The 17,420-nt window shown below is 39.0% G+C and overlaps 1 protein-coding gene across 1 annotated transcript; it reads right to left on the bottom strand.

The window, feature by feature from the left end:
* Nucleotides 1-7,531: 7,531 nt before the first annotated feature.
* Nucleotides 7,532-10,571, bottom strand: LOC124174100. Its single transcript, XM_046553232.1, has 2 exons — nucleotides 9,819-10,571; nucleotides 7,532-8,443 (listed from the first exon to the last, which is right to left on the bottom strand). The coding sequence occupies exons 1-2, from the start codon at nucleotides 10,432-10,434 to the stop codon at nucleotides 8,106-8,108; spliced, it is 954 nt and encodes a 317-aa protein (XP_046409188.1). The 5' UTR covers nucleotides 10,435-10,571; the 3' UTR covers nucleotides 7,532-8,105.
* Between the last annotated feature and the right edge of the window lie 6,849 nt (nucleotides 10,572-17,420).

Genomic DNA, 17,420 nt, shown 5'->3' with positions numbered 1-17,420 from the left:
CGCAATTATAAATTTGATTACATTAATACACCTTGCTGTACCTAATGATGTAAATGCTTAAAAGCTGTTTGTGTATTTCTCCATTTTCAGGGTTATCGCCGCGTTTCGTTATCAGAGGTGACGACAGTTTCGCCAGGATTCTTATGGTTCATTTTTTTCTGTAGCATTTTTTTATTGTTTAATTAAGAATACGTGACTTTTTTTGAGTTTGTATCATGTCCGGCTCGGTGCATACCTCCTTTTGCCGTTTATTACTTAAATTTCATGCATTTGCTGTCTTTGGTTATGTCATAGAATGGAATAACATTATGCATAGAAATTTATAAAATTTCAGTTTTTCATCATTGTAATCATCTATCTTGCATTTAATTTGCTTGCAAACTGTCACTTATTTTTGTGATTTATTATTTTTTTGTTCTTGAGGATTTTTTTCCTGAATAATAAATATTTTCTCGTATCTATCTATCTGTCTCATTATATCGCCGAATTAGCCGTCATGTCTTCTTCTCAATGTCATATCTTCTCTCACAGTTTTCCTAAGATTCTCAAAGTACTCACGCGATTCATCCATTTAATTTTCATCACGCCCCGGTAACATCGCATTTCGTACGCCTCTAACCTTGCCTTTTCAGCTAATGTCATCGCCTATGCCTCACTGCCATAAAAGAGGATGGCTCCTTACTTAAACGCTTATATTTATAGCTGTGGGTAGAATTTTCTTTTTAAAAGAAGCTTAGATATTCCGATATTTTCTTTTTGCTTTGTCCATAATTCTTTCATCACTCATCATCATCATAAGTGAACAATCCTAAGATTGGTTTGACGCAGCTCTCCATTTCTCTCTCCTATCCGCTAACCTTTTCATAGCGACGTATTTATTCTCATTTACAGCCTTTATAACCTGTCTGTATGTAACTCATTTGGGACCGTCTTGCGCCCTCCTTCCTTTCCTCCTACGATTGTTTTCACCAGGCCATCAAGTGTCAGAATGTGGCCAACTAAGTTAGCCCGTCTTCTGCTCAAGGTTTTTAGGAGGCTTCTCTTTTCTCTCACTCTTCTTAGCACGTCCTAGTTACTTACACGGTCAGTCCATTTTATCTGCATCATTTCATCACTATGGCTTATATATTCTCGTTAAAATCAACATTTTTCCTATGCTAAAACGAATATCCAGTAAGGCATATTCTACAATTCTGTTTTCTTTTAATGAATTTTCAAGAAAAGGAATACCAGGGAAAGTTCAATATTTATTATCACCGGCCTTGAATGTTCTAATAAAAGAACATATTTAGACCTTTTTAGAAGTGCGGTAAGTGTCTTCCTGTAAATGGTTCTCGGTGGAACTTCTATGGTGACATTTCATCCGGAAGAGATAAACTCTAGCTATCACTCCATGCCACACACCCTTGTCTCGAATATGTAGGACATTTCATGGCTCGTGGCCGACGGTCGCGGCGCGGCGTTGCGTGTACAGGACTCCCTCACTTCTTCACCCATGAGCTTCGCAAGGGCGTCGTCACCGGGTGGAACGGTTATAATAAGCGGCATTTGAGTGAGGAAGTGGGAGAGAAGGGTTCCTCCTCTTCCGTGCGTTGACTCCCGTCGCTTGACCACATAAGGGCTCCGCCGAAATGGAGGGTCGCCTTAAGCGTGCAGCAGGGTGAACGTGACGACTCCTTACCCGTTTAGTCTTCGGAGGAATGCCCGTCGACTTCCTCGTGCGACGTCACGACATTCAAATGAGTCAGTGGATCAATTCTTTTTTTCCGTCACGGATCTGTAACACCGGAATAGTTCCCTGAATATTTTGCCTTGCTAGGTGATCCCTTTCCTCAGACGAACTCTAATAGAGCTAATATATTACCAATCTGGAATTTCGCGACCAAAATTAATGCTTATAGGGGAAAGATGATTCTGTCGGATTATATTGTTCATTATTTTATTTCCTACCACTTTTTAAATGGCAGCTGAGTAAAACTTATTTGCTTATTATAATTCTATACGTCAATTTTAATAAATTGACACTGAGAAACAGATCATTCAAGAAATGGTCATTAACCAAGGAGTTAGACAGGGTTGCAGCCTATCTCCAACCTTGTTTAACCTAAGTATATATAGATGACGTTTCGAGAATATGGAAGGAGAATGATGTATCACCAGTTATAGACTTGGGACCATCTCAGTGCTTAAATACGTTGTTTGCTGACGATCAGGTTATAATACCAGAAAAATAGGGCAAACTACAGATGGCAGCACACAAACGACACTAGTTGAGTTAACTTTACAACGTGAGAATTTCATAAACCAAAACAAAGACTATGGCATTTTTAGGAAGCAACCCGATACGAACAAAAACTGTTATTGAGGATCAAGTCCTGGAGCAAGTTTCGCACTTCCAGTACTTAGGATGCGATATAACATATGACGAGGACAAAGATATTATAAATAAAGTTAACAATTTCTAGAGAATATGTGGTACAATTAGAAGAACTCTGAAAAACAAAACGAGAAAAAAAACACAAATAATATTTTATAAATTATTTCGTCCCTACTGTACTCTACGGATCAGAATGTTGGGTACCAAAAATGATGAATTAAGGCAGATAGAATCATCAGAAATGAAATTTTTAGGATCAGTGAAAGGCTGCACAAGAATGGAAAAATTAAGAACCACTAAGAACTGGGTTTCCAGGCAGTCACTGATAAATTACAAGACTACAAGCACAGATGGAAGGAACATATACTTCGTATGTCAAATGAAAGAATTCCAAAACAAGCAATGGAAGATCAACCAATTGGCAAGAGAAGTATAGGAAGACCAAGAAAAAGATGGCAATGTGGAGCCGGAACAGTAATCCTAGAAGGAAGAAGAAGAAGAAAAGCATCAATAAACTATATTTCTTCGAATTTATATAAACGGAAAAGAAACTTAGAAATAAATTATTTTCTTGACTTGCGACAAATCCGGAAGAGTTGAATCCGTAACATGAGGTAGATTCAATGTACATTTATTGGTATACAGAGGAAATCAATGCATTTGGTTAGCCTGGCATCCATCATTTCTTTTATCCCAACAGATAACGTTCTTTGTCTGCGCCTTTTCTTTCATATGATATGTTACAAGGAGGACGAGACCGACAGCTAAGGTCATTTGCACCGCAGGAAAGGGTATGGAAGGAACGGTGGAGAGAAACCCGGTGTCGGCCTAAGCCTGCTTTTAACGAGAGGCCCCTAGGGAACTAAGGCGAATGGATTAATGGTGCAGCACACCGTCTCATCCAGCAGAAAGAGTGCTGCTCTTGAAGTGACCTCCAAGATGCACTCAAGCAGAGATTGGGCATCCTCTGTAAAACCTCCGCCACAGTCGGGACTTGAACACGGACCCACGGGGTAGGAAGCCAACTAGCTTATACCCTAACCCGAACACCACCTTCAATTTTTCTCTTCTCCGTTGAATTTTTGCGCGTACAAGTATAGCATGCCTCAAAATCTGTCTTGAAAATGGCCTTCCCGCATCAATGATGTGTCATATAATTTCCTTGTTTACCCGAAACTGTTTTGATAATTATAGAATAGATCCACACTTATCGTCTTATTATGTGGTATTTATGCTCTTGGTAAGTCATCTTCCCCTTATTGCATTTCTAAGTAATATGTCTTTCTTCGAATGTTTTACGAACCGCAAGTAGAAATTTATCAAGAAACAATAGTAATTTTCTAAGCTTTCGATAAGCTTCTGCTTATATATAAATAATGAAGGATTTGTAAAATTAGTCAATTGACGGAGGTACACGTATACTGTCATTGAAAGGTAAAATACAGCGTGTGAATCCTTGTTTTCAAATTATACAAATATTGTGATGGAAAGTGTCTGAAAATTTCTTAGAATTTGAGGAGTGAGCAAATGTGAGTATCCTGAAAGCTTCATTATTTTCATAACGCAAATCTGAAAACTGAAAATCATGCCAATTTCAGGGTACTCAATCTTTTTTTGATAGATATTCAAATTAAAAATCTCTATGTAAAGAATTGTATGCGCCATCAAGTTTTTCGATCCACTACATTGGTTAGATGGCTCATTTTCACTACTCAGCAATTTAAATCAAGACCTACCTATATATCATGAACCAGCTTGTAATGAGTGGATATAAATAAGAAACTATTCTCTGTTCAAGACGAATAGGAAAAAATATCAAAAGAAAAATGCGTATTGATGAGCGATTGATGTTGGTCAGGGGGTATTTTCCTTCTAGAAAATACATATTATCGAAGCGTAGCGATTATAGTACGAAAATGTAACAGGGAGATTTTAAAGCCTTATAAAACTTTTGCGGAATACCCTACTCGTATGAAGAAGTCAAAAGAGCATGACCCAGTCTCGGGTTTTTTTTTCTGCCTCTCACGAAAAATTTCCTACGGATATATTGCAATTTAATATGCACCAATTATTTTGTGGATTTATATGTATCAATGCTTGTGAAAATGATATTGTCATCTGGACTAACATCGCCTACTTATTCAATTGTTTTGTATTGGATACAGTAAGGCTGACCACAGATCAAACCTCACGCGTGTAATGTCACACATTCAGGGTAAAAGGGCCAGTTCCTTTCCTGGATCATCTCGCACCTGGAAGATTTAATTTCAGGGTGTCAAAATGCTTCACCCGAGATGTGAACTCGGCACTCTTCGGTTAGAAACCCAGCGCTCTGCCCACTACTTTACCACGCTCCCGTAATGAAAACATTGCAAGGAACAAAAAATGTATCCCCTTCCCGTTTCATTGCAGCAGAAAAAAATATTGGAAGGCTTGATAATATTTAGCTTCAACGGGAATGTCATATCAGTTTCCATGGTCCTGCAAAATGGCAAAATATATTATGTACGTCCTATAAACCACATTAACTGAAGATAGGGAAAAGTATTTAGCAATAATTATTATTTAACTGCATCAATAAAGAGGAAGGTAATTTTGAATTTTATTCACTGCCACCAGCGCAAGAAAAAAAAATATGCTTACTTAATTCAAAGTGTAAATATAACATAATTGCTGCATATTTATCCTGATTCCTACTAATAGTGTAATCAATTTACAAATTTAATTAGAATAGTCGCATTTTATCATCCGAAAAGGACACACCAAAACGAATCGTGGTTATCTCGGGTGAGGTGGAAAGCAGCCACGTGAAAGCAAATGATAAAATAAAAAGAAAAGATCAGCAGCAAGATTTAAGACTCAAAAGTAGTCCTGTCACAAATACGGTATTAATTTTCTTTAAATGAAAGCACCGATAAAGTGTGGTTGTCACCAAATGATAAGATGTAAATTTTATGAATATACTAGTGATCATTTTGATGCCACTTAATAATTTTTAAATATTTAGAAGATATTAATGCAACTGGATTACTTTCATTTCCAACAATATGGTAATGGAAATTTAATGTTTATTTTTTCGAAACATTTAATACATAATGGAGTAATATCAAGGCACTAATCAAGGGCTTTAACCATCCCTTTCATCCTTAAGTTAGCGATCCAAAAAATAGTCGTCGGACATATCAAAGAAAATATACAGAGCCGCTAACTTTCATCTAATCAGGGGCTTTAAATTTCCCCACTGTCAACGTCAAAGAAGTAACTTCGTTGACGTTGACAATGGGGAAATGAAATGTGTCGAAACAAACCCGTTTAGTCCAAAGCTGTTTGCTGATGGCCAAGTAAAATCGCAATTCTGTGGTTTTACCTAACGGACTTAAAATATCGGTAAGTAGCCATTGAGCTCAGCGGCTGAAATACTTATTTCGTTTATGTCTTCTTCATCTTCTTCCTTCCAGGATTAGGCTACTAAGCCTGTTCTGGGTCCACATTACACTCTTTTCCTTGGACTTCCTATACTCTCTTGCTAAATGGTTGATATTCCATTGCTTGTTTTGGAATTCTTTCATTTGGCGTTCGAAGTAAATGTTCTTTCCATCTATGTTTGTAGTCTTGTAGTTTGTCTGTGACTGCCTCGATACCCAGTTCATCTCTTATTTGGGTGTTTCTTATTTTATCCAATCTTGTGCAGCCTTTTACTGATCTTAAAAAAAATTCGTTTATGTACTCCATTTAAGCACATGTGGAGGGATACTTCACAATATAGATAACAGGTTTTTGGATTGTTTAGCCCACATTTGAGTTCCCGTAAGTATAATCATTTATAAGTTTTTCCACCGAACAAAAGAATAATTACGAACGCCACGCTACGGCCCATTTAGATGGATAATGGATCTTAAGTTGAAAATAAAATGTGATGAGGTTCAATGTTACTTTGGAAAAGAAGTTATATTAAATTAGCTCTGTAACAATATCGTTTGGAGGCCATCTCGTAGCCCCCTATCCCTCCATAAGGAGATACCTTTACATATACAATGGTTTTGGAATGAAATTTTAGGGCAACGGTTTTGATCATGAAGGGTTTGAGAGAGGGGGTCAAGCGCAAAGTGGATTTCAGGGTCAAATATGTGTCGTGCCAAAGTGTTCCGGTGCTGTCCAGTGAATGATGAGTAGCTAGATGTGTGACGGATCGTGGACTTAAATCCGATAGAATTGGATCGACTAGCTTGCTCTGTATATTTTCTTTGATATTTCCGACTACTGTTTTTAAGCCCGCTAACTTAAACGAATGTATGTTTCAAGAGCGGTGGTGACTGTAGAAGAATTTCAAGGAAAGAAGTGGCTTTTGCTTTCAAGCAATCATGCCTTAACTGACGTTCGGTCTCCGTAAATATGCTACGAAACAGCTAAACCTATTAACTCTGACTTCTTTATTTAATCATACCAGAATATTTTTCATTCTTCCATGCGTAGGAAAATTACGGCCTTAATGAAATATGTCGGCAACAGTCCAATGATAGCAAAAGGATTTTAAGAAAAATTTATGAAACTTTTTTGATAAAGGAACCCTGTTTTCTTGATGTTTTATTTTTCTTAGCTGTGCCATTCTTATAGTCACCATCTTGAATATTGGTTATCTTCTGAAGTCCTTCTTTTAATATATTTTAAAATATTCAACGTAGTCTAACTTGATTACCTTTCTAAGAGAATAATTTTTTACTACTGTTCGTGGTTTTACTATTTTCATAGCCACTCAGTAAATCAATTTTCTACTCCATGATAATAAAACTTTTTTTCAGCTCTGCGGGTATGAATTGCATTCTTACACTTTATTTTGAAATTTGGAGATATTGTTTTTTATCTAGATCACGGCACCCATTACTTGACTAGTTAAGTTTTTGCTGTTTTAATAAATAATTCTTAGTTAAACAGTTAAAATAGATTATCTTACAATATTATTTGCGCGAATTAATATTTTATCCAGTCACACTTTGCGACAGAAAAACCTAATTTTTCCATTCAAAATCTTATACTCTTTAAAACTTCTATTTCAAGTCAACAGTATTTCTTCACTGATTTAGTCAAAATCAATACTAAATTCTCTAGAGTAAGTCTTAATACCAATTTGGTTTATATCCAATGAACCACACAATATTTTAAACAACAGGGTAAACATTTTATTCAAAAAGAAATACACTAGTTTGAAGGAAGATTCATAGTGTCTGCTCACTGGATTAAAAGCCTTTACGCTTTTTTTCCAGTGCGCTGGATCATTCGTGGAAGAATTGAAGGAAAAATGAGAATTGGAGATTTTATTCCTGAAAAATAAATAATTCCACCAAGCGCTCATGGCTATGGCGAGACTTATACTTTCACACATAAATACATAAATTAACTATCTTCAGAAGCGGCTTCCCCGATGAAATGTCCGGTCATAAAATCTCCCGTGGTTTGATATTTATGTCTATTGAAATCTGCAGCCGTTGGAATCCCCATTCATCTGTCGTTAAGGTCGAATGATTTATGCCTCTATAATACCTATGCTTATTTGATCCTATGATGCTTGATCCTTTATTTATCTGGGTGGGAAACTCATAATGGAAACCTCAGGGAGGCTTTGGAGAAATTATTCCATGGGTCCGCGTCCGGAAGATCTCTAGGTCACGGCCCTGAAGCCATGGTTTCTTACGGGATTCATCTCTTTTCTCAGATTCATCGCGTGCGGGCATCAGTGACGGTAGTGACCCCTGTAGGCCAGAGGCATAGAGTCGAGGGACCTTGAGTTCTTGGCGTAGCTGTGGTGCGGGTCCCACCCGTGGGCAGCGGGCACCTCGATGGCGGGTGCGGCATGAGGATAGTGGTACACTTCGTAGCTGACCACCTTGGGTGGCTTGCTAAGGCGGAAGATGACCATGGCTCCGGAGAGGACGAGGGACAGCAGGCCGAGGGTGAGGGCCTTCCAAGTCTTCATGGCGATGAGAGCGAGGGCCAGGGGGATGAGAGCGGTGATCTTGAACTTGAGACCCAGCAGGAATGGGATGATGACCTTCTTTACGAAGCCGCGGCCTGGGGACGGAGTAAGCGTGGTTTAATGTGGAAAAATTGCAGGATTAGTGTTGTCAAACTTTCTTAATATTAATTTGGTCCATATTTTTTATTATAATATTTGTATGGGGAACCAGATTTAGAAATTTTACTAGTTATCCGATATGATAGACTATTTTGCGAGGTTGATTTTTTTATTCTTTCGTGATTTTTCCAAAATATCCTATGTATTTCATTCCAGCGTATTTATTTCATCCTGTGTATCCTGTGCCTTTCTTTGCCATAGCATGATTATATCAATTCAGTCGTTAAAAGAAGAAAAGAGGATAACTTTTACTGATATCACTGATATTTAGTTAAAAATTGACCAGATATCGACGCGAGTTCACATTCTCATCACACAATAACATCTTTGGAGAACCTGATGATGATTTGTGACCATTTCAGAACCCGGGTAAGGTTACAATAGAATTTTAGGGTTAACGGTAGAAGTTATCCTTTTCAATTAATTGGTACCATTCAAATAAACTTCTAAGCTTACTTTTACTATTTTTTTAATGAATCTTATGTTTTTAATGCATAAGTCTTTCGTCTTTGATAAAGGAATTTTATGATACATTTGTCCCTAAGTTTTCTCTTCCAATACTGGAATCAAAACATCAGGACGTGGATTAGTGATTCATAGTGATTATGTTATTTCTTCTTCTGGTCAGTATTCATCCAGATACAGGTAACAAATTATTAGATTATGCATTATTTTGATGAATGGGCAGAGGAAAACATTATTACACTCCTTTCAAATAAATGACAATCACAAATAAGAAACTATTGGTGTGATAATGAATTTAGATTTTAAACAAAGATTCTTTTTTGATTTGAAAAAAGACTCGTTGGGTGAGATAAAGATAATAATTACGTCGAGATATATATACCTTTTAATGTTCAACTTTGATTTAATGAACAAAAAAGGGACAACTGTTTGCTCATAAAAAACAATTATCAGTGTTTAAGTGTACATACATCTGCGGTGGGAGTTCCATAACGTGCAACATTAGTTAATTGTATAGGATCTTGGCATCATATTTCTTTTAGAAAAAATTGCTATTTAGAACTTCAAGATAATATATTAACGCTTATAATTTCACAGCCAAACTATTACACTAATTTAGTTATGAAATCCTTTAAAATTATTTTTCTCGCCAGATCAACAAATAGAATTATTAAGGTCTTAAATTACAAAAAAATCTTTTTCTGGCAGTTAGAGAAAAATACATTGAGCTGTAAGTCCTCTTAAATAAACGAGTAAATCTGATCTATTAATTTACATTAGAAAGTTTTATCAATCGTCCTGAGTTGCAGAAGAGTTAAAGAAGTCTATGGACAATTGAGTTCTCACCCTGGACTGCTCTGCCGTCAGAGAGTGGGATGTTAACCTCAGCGGGGATGTTCTGGAGCAGGAACTTGGGCACGAGGGGCAGCAGGTCTCCGTTCACGATCTCCTTGGGAACGCGGATCCTGAGCACGTGGGTGTCGAGGAAGGTGTCGGCTCGGTCCAGCATGAGCGCCTTGAGAGCCTCCTCCCGCTCTTCCTCCGTGTTGTACCCGCGGCTGCTCATCGCCTCCGCCGCGTGATACTCGACGCCTTCCTTGCGCACGATGGCCATGTCTTCCGTCAGCGGAATGCTATCGCGTTTCGCCGCGGAGCTCAGGAAGGCGAGCACCTTGGGTTTGGCGCACGCGAACGAACCCTTGCTGATGCACTCGGCATAGATCTTCTTCAGGACTCCAGCGGCCGTCTGCGAGTGGTGTTGCCTCGGGCTGCGGCCCATCTCGACCATATCGCCCTCCTCGGGCATCGGGTGCGGAACCACGACCGCTTCCTGCACTTCGGACCCTTCCGCGACGAGGTCGACCGGCGCCGCGGCCTCTGGTGCCTTGACCATCGTATCCTGAGCCATGGCGAAGGTCACGGACACGAGGGCGAAGAGTAGCCACCGGCAGGACGGAGCCATTGCGGGCGTCGTTCCAACTACTTTTAATGTATCAAAAAAGCGGAGTGTTACTCGTGAGTGAGACTCTCGTATGTGTTTCGGTCGCGGGGAAGGTTTTGAGACTGCCGCGGTTGATGCGGGAATGTGTACTGACCGCACCACCGACTCCTCCCCCCATATATACGTTCCCATGGGGGTCATCAGCTGGTAGGAGTTTTAGTGTCACGCGAAATGTTGGTCCCGGCTCTCGAAGGAGGGGAACGGCGGGGTTGGAGAGGTGGGGGGCCGAGTGTGAATGAGAGAAGGAGTGGGTGGGGAAAGAGGGGGAGAAGGGGAGGGGATGATACGAAAGATAGGTAGGGGATGGGATTAGAGCCGTGTGTTGTTGGAGATCCGGTGGGCGGTGTCTTCCTCTTCCGAACTGCTATCCGTTCCCTTTACCCGCGAGGAGGGCCTGCGGGAGTGGTATGGGGCATTGAGGGAGTCGAATGGGACCCAGCGGGAGTGGTAAGGGGGGGGGGCCGTAGCGTGGAGGGGGCGTCCTCTTCGCGCCATGAATAAGTGATCCGGTACGGTGGCTCGCGACACATCCGCCAGGGGACAACACGGCAGCGGAGAAGGACCGAGGATTTGGGGCGCGGATTCTCGTTTTATTAGGAAGAGTTTTTTTCTAACTCCTTGCGAAGAGTTGTTAGGGGGTCAGGGGAGCAAGGGGCGTCGCAGCCTTTGGCGTGCCCACCCCTGCTATCCACTCTCGTTTTCCCTCCGACACGCTTGCTGTGGGAGAAGTCCATGGAGTCCGTATCTGAGGGTGGACCCGCTCCAGTTCACTCCAATTTGTCTTCTTTCTGGATTTTTTTTTCGCTTCATCATCATTAGTCAACAATCCTAAGATTGGTTTGACGCAGCTCTTCATTTCTCTCTCCTATCCACTAGCCTTTTTACAGCGACGTATTTCTTCTATTTTACGTTCTTTATAACCTGTCCTGCAAACATATATCCTTAACCTTTATAACGTATGCCTCGGTTAACATATGTAACATGGGCGCAGCTAGGAATTAAGGCTTAGGGGGGTTTAGGTGCAACTAATACTGGGGTGTCTGGGGCTATGGAATACCCACCAGGATAGGTGCGAGATTAATAAATTGCGGAATTTTAAGGTAAATGGTTCGAAATGGTGTCGCAAAATTTTATTCGTAATTTTTGTGACGCTTGCCTCGGTCTTTGATGAACTTTAGTTTTATATTCATTCATCTTCAGCTCCAATACATTGCCATGTGCCCTTGTCCTATTCGTTGGAGATTTTCTTCGCTCGCTCTAGCATATATTCGCAACATTGAGATTCCTTTAACCGCGTCGTTTGCGATGCTAAACTTTGCCGACTAATATTTTTATTTTTCGATATCTTTTTGGTCACGAAAATTAATTCGTTTTTTGTGTAACACTCGGCTCGGTGTGTGGTGATAGTCCATTCATATATTGCATTCATTTTTCAGTTTTATTTTAATTTCATCAACCCTTCTCTCTTCCCGGAGTTTTTCGGAGGCGCGGTGTACTTGTCGAAAATTTTTATTTTATAATTATATGAGATTTCCCAAGTAAATAAGCCACATATAAAAGCCATCCGATCGATTTAATGCGCCGTAACTGCCGAATCTCCGTTATTCGATCAAATTCATGTCTTCAGCTCCGATTGAATCCAATTTTCTATATTCCAGTTTACAGGGAATTTTTCACTCGCAATATACATTCCTAACCTTTTTTGTGCTTTGATCAGTAGCCATATCTAGCACATTTGTATAGTAAAACTTCATCTACCAGATCATTTATATCCGTAAGTAGTCTCAGAATGTCCATTTCAATCTCAGTATCTATTAGCCTTAATTTTCCTGTTGAAATTGTTTCCTCAGTTCGGCACCTTGGTTAACTGTGCAATCCAAAGAGCAAGTGCATTTATATGCCCATTCACAACCTTAAGGATCTCTTCCGAAGAAGCTTATTTACGAATTAATTTATTTTTGAGGATGTCTCAAAATTCTGCTGTTGTTGTCAACAGTTCAAAAGTTGATGATCATTTATCTTCTCCCCGAATTTCATTTGCAGTTCTGGATCTTACCATTCCAATTAATACGAGTTTTATTACGGATTTTTTTCTGATGCCCTAATACCTTTTTATAGTGTTTATTTCTGTTTTCTCTCGTCCCTTACCCATCCTCTGACTCATTCTTCCAAACTTTTTACCACAAACAATATTTCGTTATCTTTTATGAAGCAAAGTTTCTAAATGTGTTTCTTTCCGGACTCCCTTGACCTACCCCCTTGCTACGCCACTGTCTTGGACTCTTAAGATTCATTTTGTAGCCTATTGAATGAGTAATATTCCTAAATTGGTGTATCGTCATTTTTTGCTAATTTTAGAGATGTATGCCGATGTATCACTGACAATAGCTTCTGTTCAGCAACTTCCTTTAAATATGACCTTGGTTAACACTGATAAGGACATATTTTTGAGGAACTTTAAACCGAGTATGATTTATAACGAAAACCGTGGTCGGTGCTGTAAATAATATTTTGAAATATCTTCATGTTTGTATTTTCGTTTAAGATAAGCATCTCCATTTCGTAAAGCCACAACATCTGCGGAATGTGCGACCGTTAAGCCCAAATGTATTCCATATAAAATGCCGCTAAACTTTACTGGATAAAACTTTGCATCCAAGACAGTGGGGCTTCATGAATGTATTATAAATCTTTAAGTTTCCCGAATACTCAAATGCTAGACTACTTTTGAATCCTTTGCGGTAGAAAGAAAGCTTTTGCGATCGATCGCCCGTGTTGTAATTGATTTATTCTTTAGAATCCAATCCGGAAGCCAAAATGAAATTAAATGACGATGCTCATTTATGGTAATTTTGTTAATCGATAGGCATTTTTATGGTATCAATTCTCTTAAATAATTTCGCTGCATAATTTTGTATGGATATCACTATAGCATATTGTATAACAGTCATGTTAAATTCGTTAAATATTTTTTATTATACTTCAAAATTGATTATAACTTTATCATGAGAGCGCAGGTCTGGTAATAACGATTTCTTTCAGAAAACAACGGGTAGAATTCATTATTTTAAAATTTATTTTGTTAAAAATAAATAAATTTCCAGTGATTTATCCTAAGAAGTGGACATGAATTGCATCTTAGTTAATTTTTATTGATTATTCTTTAAATTAGCGGATAAGGGTGGTAATTAATGGAATACTACTTTAGAAAAAAATGTATGCATGCTTTACACCAATATGTTAACATTTTAAATACCTCATTATTGATAATCTCCATTATTCCATCAAATTCATGTCGTCAGTTCCTAGTCAATTACTATTCTTACGGTATTTTTTCACTCGCAAAATGCGTTCGTAATTTTTGTGGTGTTTTGATCGGTAGCCACATCTAGCATTTTTTTTTATTATTAAAGTTCATCTACCTAATCATTAAGATCCAAATGCCTCAGAAAGTCCATTACAAATCAAGAAATTAATTCATTGAGTGTATTTTCACTTCAAGTCTGGATCGTCAATAATCAATCAGTAAGAGTCCAAAAGAGGCTGCATTGCAGTTTACTCGATTTTTGAGAGAAAATTTTGTGTACACCAAAGATTATTTCTTTCTTGTCTTTCCTTCATTTTTTATCTCTTACCATTGATTAAAGTTATGAAGGTGATTCTTAGTACACAATACTTCATCTGGAGAGCCTAGTAGCCTGGTGGGTATACGGCTTGGCTGCTGATCGAAAAGTCCCGGGTTCAGATCACAGGCAGTGGCGGATCCAGGATAGGGACAACGGGGAGGCTAAGATTACGATTCTATCTAGTGTAAATTGAATACCCGAGGGGGGAATATCCCATCCTAGCCCCTCTCTGGATCTACCTTAGGTTTGTAATATACCAAAAATATGTCAAATACGCGGAAAGTTTTGAGCTAATTTGTATTTCAATTCGTTAAAAAATGTAAATATGTAGGAAAATATAACAAGACACTTTTGTGCGAAGTGGTAACCCCCAAATACTTCGATTTTACCTAGTGTGTGTTTTGACCCCCTCCCCCACCCCCCGTTGATCCGCCACTGATTCCAGGTGAAGGCTTTGGACATCACAATTGAAAAATCATCAAAGTGCGAAGTGGCATGGAGAAAGAAGTGGCACCCTACCACTCACACACCAATAGCTCGATCCCTACCTAACCAAATCAACCTTTGGGTTTACGTATGTATGAAGTATTGTTAGGAAGTGATGACTGAGAGCTTAGGTCATATGCGCAATGAGAGAAAGATAGGGAGGGAAAAGTGGAGAGAAACCCAGTGTGGCTTTGGTATTAGCCTTCTCCTTATTGAAGGTCCCAAAGGGACTACGCTTTAGCGCCCCATTCGACGGACGGAGTGCTGTACTTGAAGTTCCCTCCTCATAGCATTTAAACAGGGATAGGAAGTCCCTAAAAATACTACCACCGCCGCGCCGGGATATGAACTCAGGCACACGTGATATGATGCCAACTCTATAGCCACCACACCACCCCGGAACCCACCTTATGGTTCAATCTCAGATTAAGTACTTTTTTCATTTAGTTAGACTTTACCTATCTATAATAGAAAAACGCTGACACATAAAGAGGAGGAGAAATGAAATTATTTTTGAATTAAGTATAAATGAGTAAAATTATGAATAATAGATGCGAGATGATTCCAAGAAAACATACTTAATATGGTTTTTCACTTCACTGCAGAATCATCAGTTCTCAATCAGGATTGGACGAATCAAAGGGATGTTACATTTCATGGAAGCATGTCAACTGCATTGAAAAATTCTCCACTTTCGCAGTGGAAAGCATATATATTACATGTTGTCTTTCACTAAACCCTCACCTAAGATCTTTCTTTCGATTTTTGCCCGTCGATCATAGTTTAAATTCTTTCATTGTCCTTAGCAAGTATTTTTATAGGTGGGAAAACATGAAGGGAAAGATGGAAGTCTGCCTGTATGCTTGCGCCTTATTTTGTTCTCCGTGTTGTGCGAGTGCGTATATCCAGAGTGAGGCCTACTTGGCACGGAGTCAGTGCAAAGACTTTCAGTGATCTGGTTGGAGACATACGCTGCGCGCCACAACCGTCGCATATCCGATCGCCTTTTTCATTCACTTTTCCCCCGCCGCCGCCGCAGATAAGAACGCCGCTTCTGACAGCTTTCCATCGCCACGAAGACACCGCATTGTCTGCACAGCAAAAAGAAGAGAATAGAATGCAACTCATGTCTCGAACACACTTCATGACACGTGATTTGAATAGCCTCCTCTCGTACTGAGGCTATTTTTTTTTACGCAGCATACGCCAGAATCGTGCTCCGAACTCTTTATGGGAGTTATATTGCCTTATATGATCTTAATAATTAAAGAAGCTCCATAAAATGAATTATGGGGGCTGATATATTGTGGAAATCTATTGTTGGACATGAAGTAATGATACTTTGCACTTTTATGCATAAATCTTTGTTTAAAGGAGTCAACATGCTTCACTGCATTGCACTATCATCAGGACACAAAGAGTGAGTTTGGAAAAGGCCGAAGTATCATCACTGCATATTCGAAAAAGTTCCGTGTATTCATTGACTTGGTTAATTTTTAAGCCAGTTAATTCATAGTGTCATTTGAGCCTTAAATGCTCGTTTTCGTTCCGATATTTTCTCGTGAACTGATTTTTTGGAGTTTGCTCTAAACCAGTTTTCTTTTACATTTGTCCAAAATAGGAGGTATACCACAGGAGTTCTTTTTATTTAATAAGTGGTATCCTTTTTAGAGCAGATGATTAGTTGCCGGTTAGAATTAAGCAGAGCTGCTCTTGAACATTTTGGAGCCATTAGCTGCATTCTGTCATGTGCTCTTTCACTTTGCCCAACCCACGCCATTTAGAACCTTTTTTTAGGGTCCTTTCGGGGCTCTCGAGCTCTCGGGGGAAGCTTTGTTAACCCTTGCCTCTCCTCTCTGGTTGGTTCTGATGCTAGAAGTTTAGAGGTAGCCCAGTAAGTACGGGCTTAAGAAGACAAAGCAACCCTAAATGACGTTATTATGATGAACTAACTCTAACTCATACTTAAAAGCTCCCAACAAGCGTTCAAATGATAAAAAAACGTAGGCACAAACTTGTTTTGCTGACTTAGAGAAAGAAATGAACTATGTCTACTAGGGGATGGTGATAATTCAGTTCTGGAAACAAGTGAAGTAAAAAGATGTATCAGTGGCCTTTATATTATTTATATATATTATTTTACGCGCTGTAAATGTGGCAAAGGAGGACTGGCAGTTAGTGTCGAGGCGTGAGATAAGTTTATCCGTTTCAGAGCTATCAGCATGTATCTGGGTCTCAGGAAACGGTATCAGGGTCTTGTGGAGGCTCGAGGTCAAAGTGAAAGTGAGTGAGTATTCGGAAAATTTGGTTTGGTTCCCCAAGATTAGATGTTGGTTGATCACTTATTTGGATACCAGAAAAACGAAGCACAGAATATAAAGTCCAATCTACCACTTTGAATTCTTAGGTCATGAGAATCTGGGTAATTAAGTTCAGGCTCTCAGTAAAAATATGCGATAGCAAGCTTGAAGCATAACACGCTACAGCCGGCTAAAATTAGGTGTGGAGTACCGGAACTAGCAACATGGACATACGCGACATTTTTACACAATGGAAAAAGGAGGACAAAGGAGGAAGTGGTCCACGTTTAGCACTGAGAGATAATATTCTTGTATAGGTATGTAACTTATAAAATATCCTGAAGGTATCTGTTGCACCAGGGGATTTAATCATTTGCTTTGCAAAAATTTTATAAGCATATCTTCGTAACAATTTATTTATGCCTTCATTGATTAATTTTTTTCATATATTTGCTTTCATTTTGTTTTAAATTTTTTAGAGTTTTTATTTTTATTTTAGTGTATTTTTGTCGCAATGGTGGATTGACGGTGGTTA

This window comes from Ischnura elegans, chromosome 2 (assembly GCF_921293095.1).
Source record: "Ischnura elegans chromosome 2, ioIscEleg1.1, whole genome shotgun sequence".
NCBI classification, from domain to species: Eukaryota; Metazoa; Arthropoda; class Insecta; order Odonata; family Coenagrionidae; genus Ischnura; species Ischnura elegans.
Note: the sequence above shows the minus strand (reverse complement) of the source record. Positions and strands in the feature narration are given on the sequence as shown.

Excerpts from the sequence above, each read along its gene's own strand:
- LOC124174100 (XM_046553232.1), bottom strand. The coding sequence starts at position 10,434 with ATGGCTCCGTCCTGCCGGTGGCTACTCTTCGCCCTCGTGTCCGTGACC. Across the intron at positions 8,444-9,818 it reads TGACGGCAGAGCAGTCCAGG|GCCGCGGCTTCGTAAAGAAG; the intron begins GTGAGAACTCAA and ends CTCCGTCCCCAG.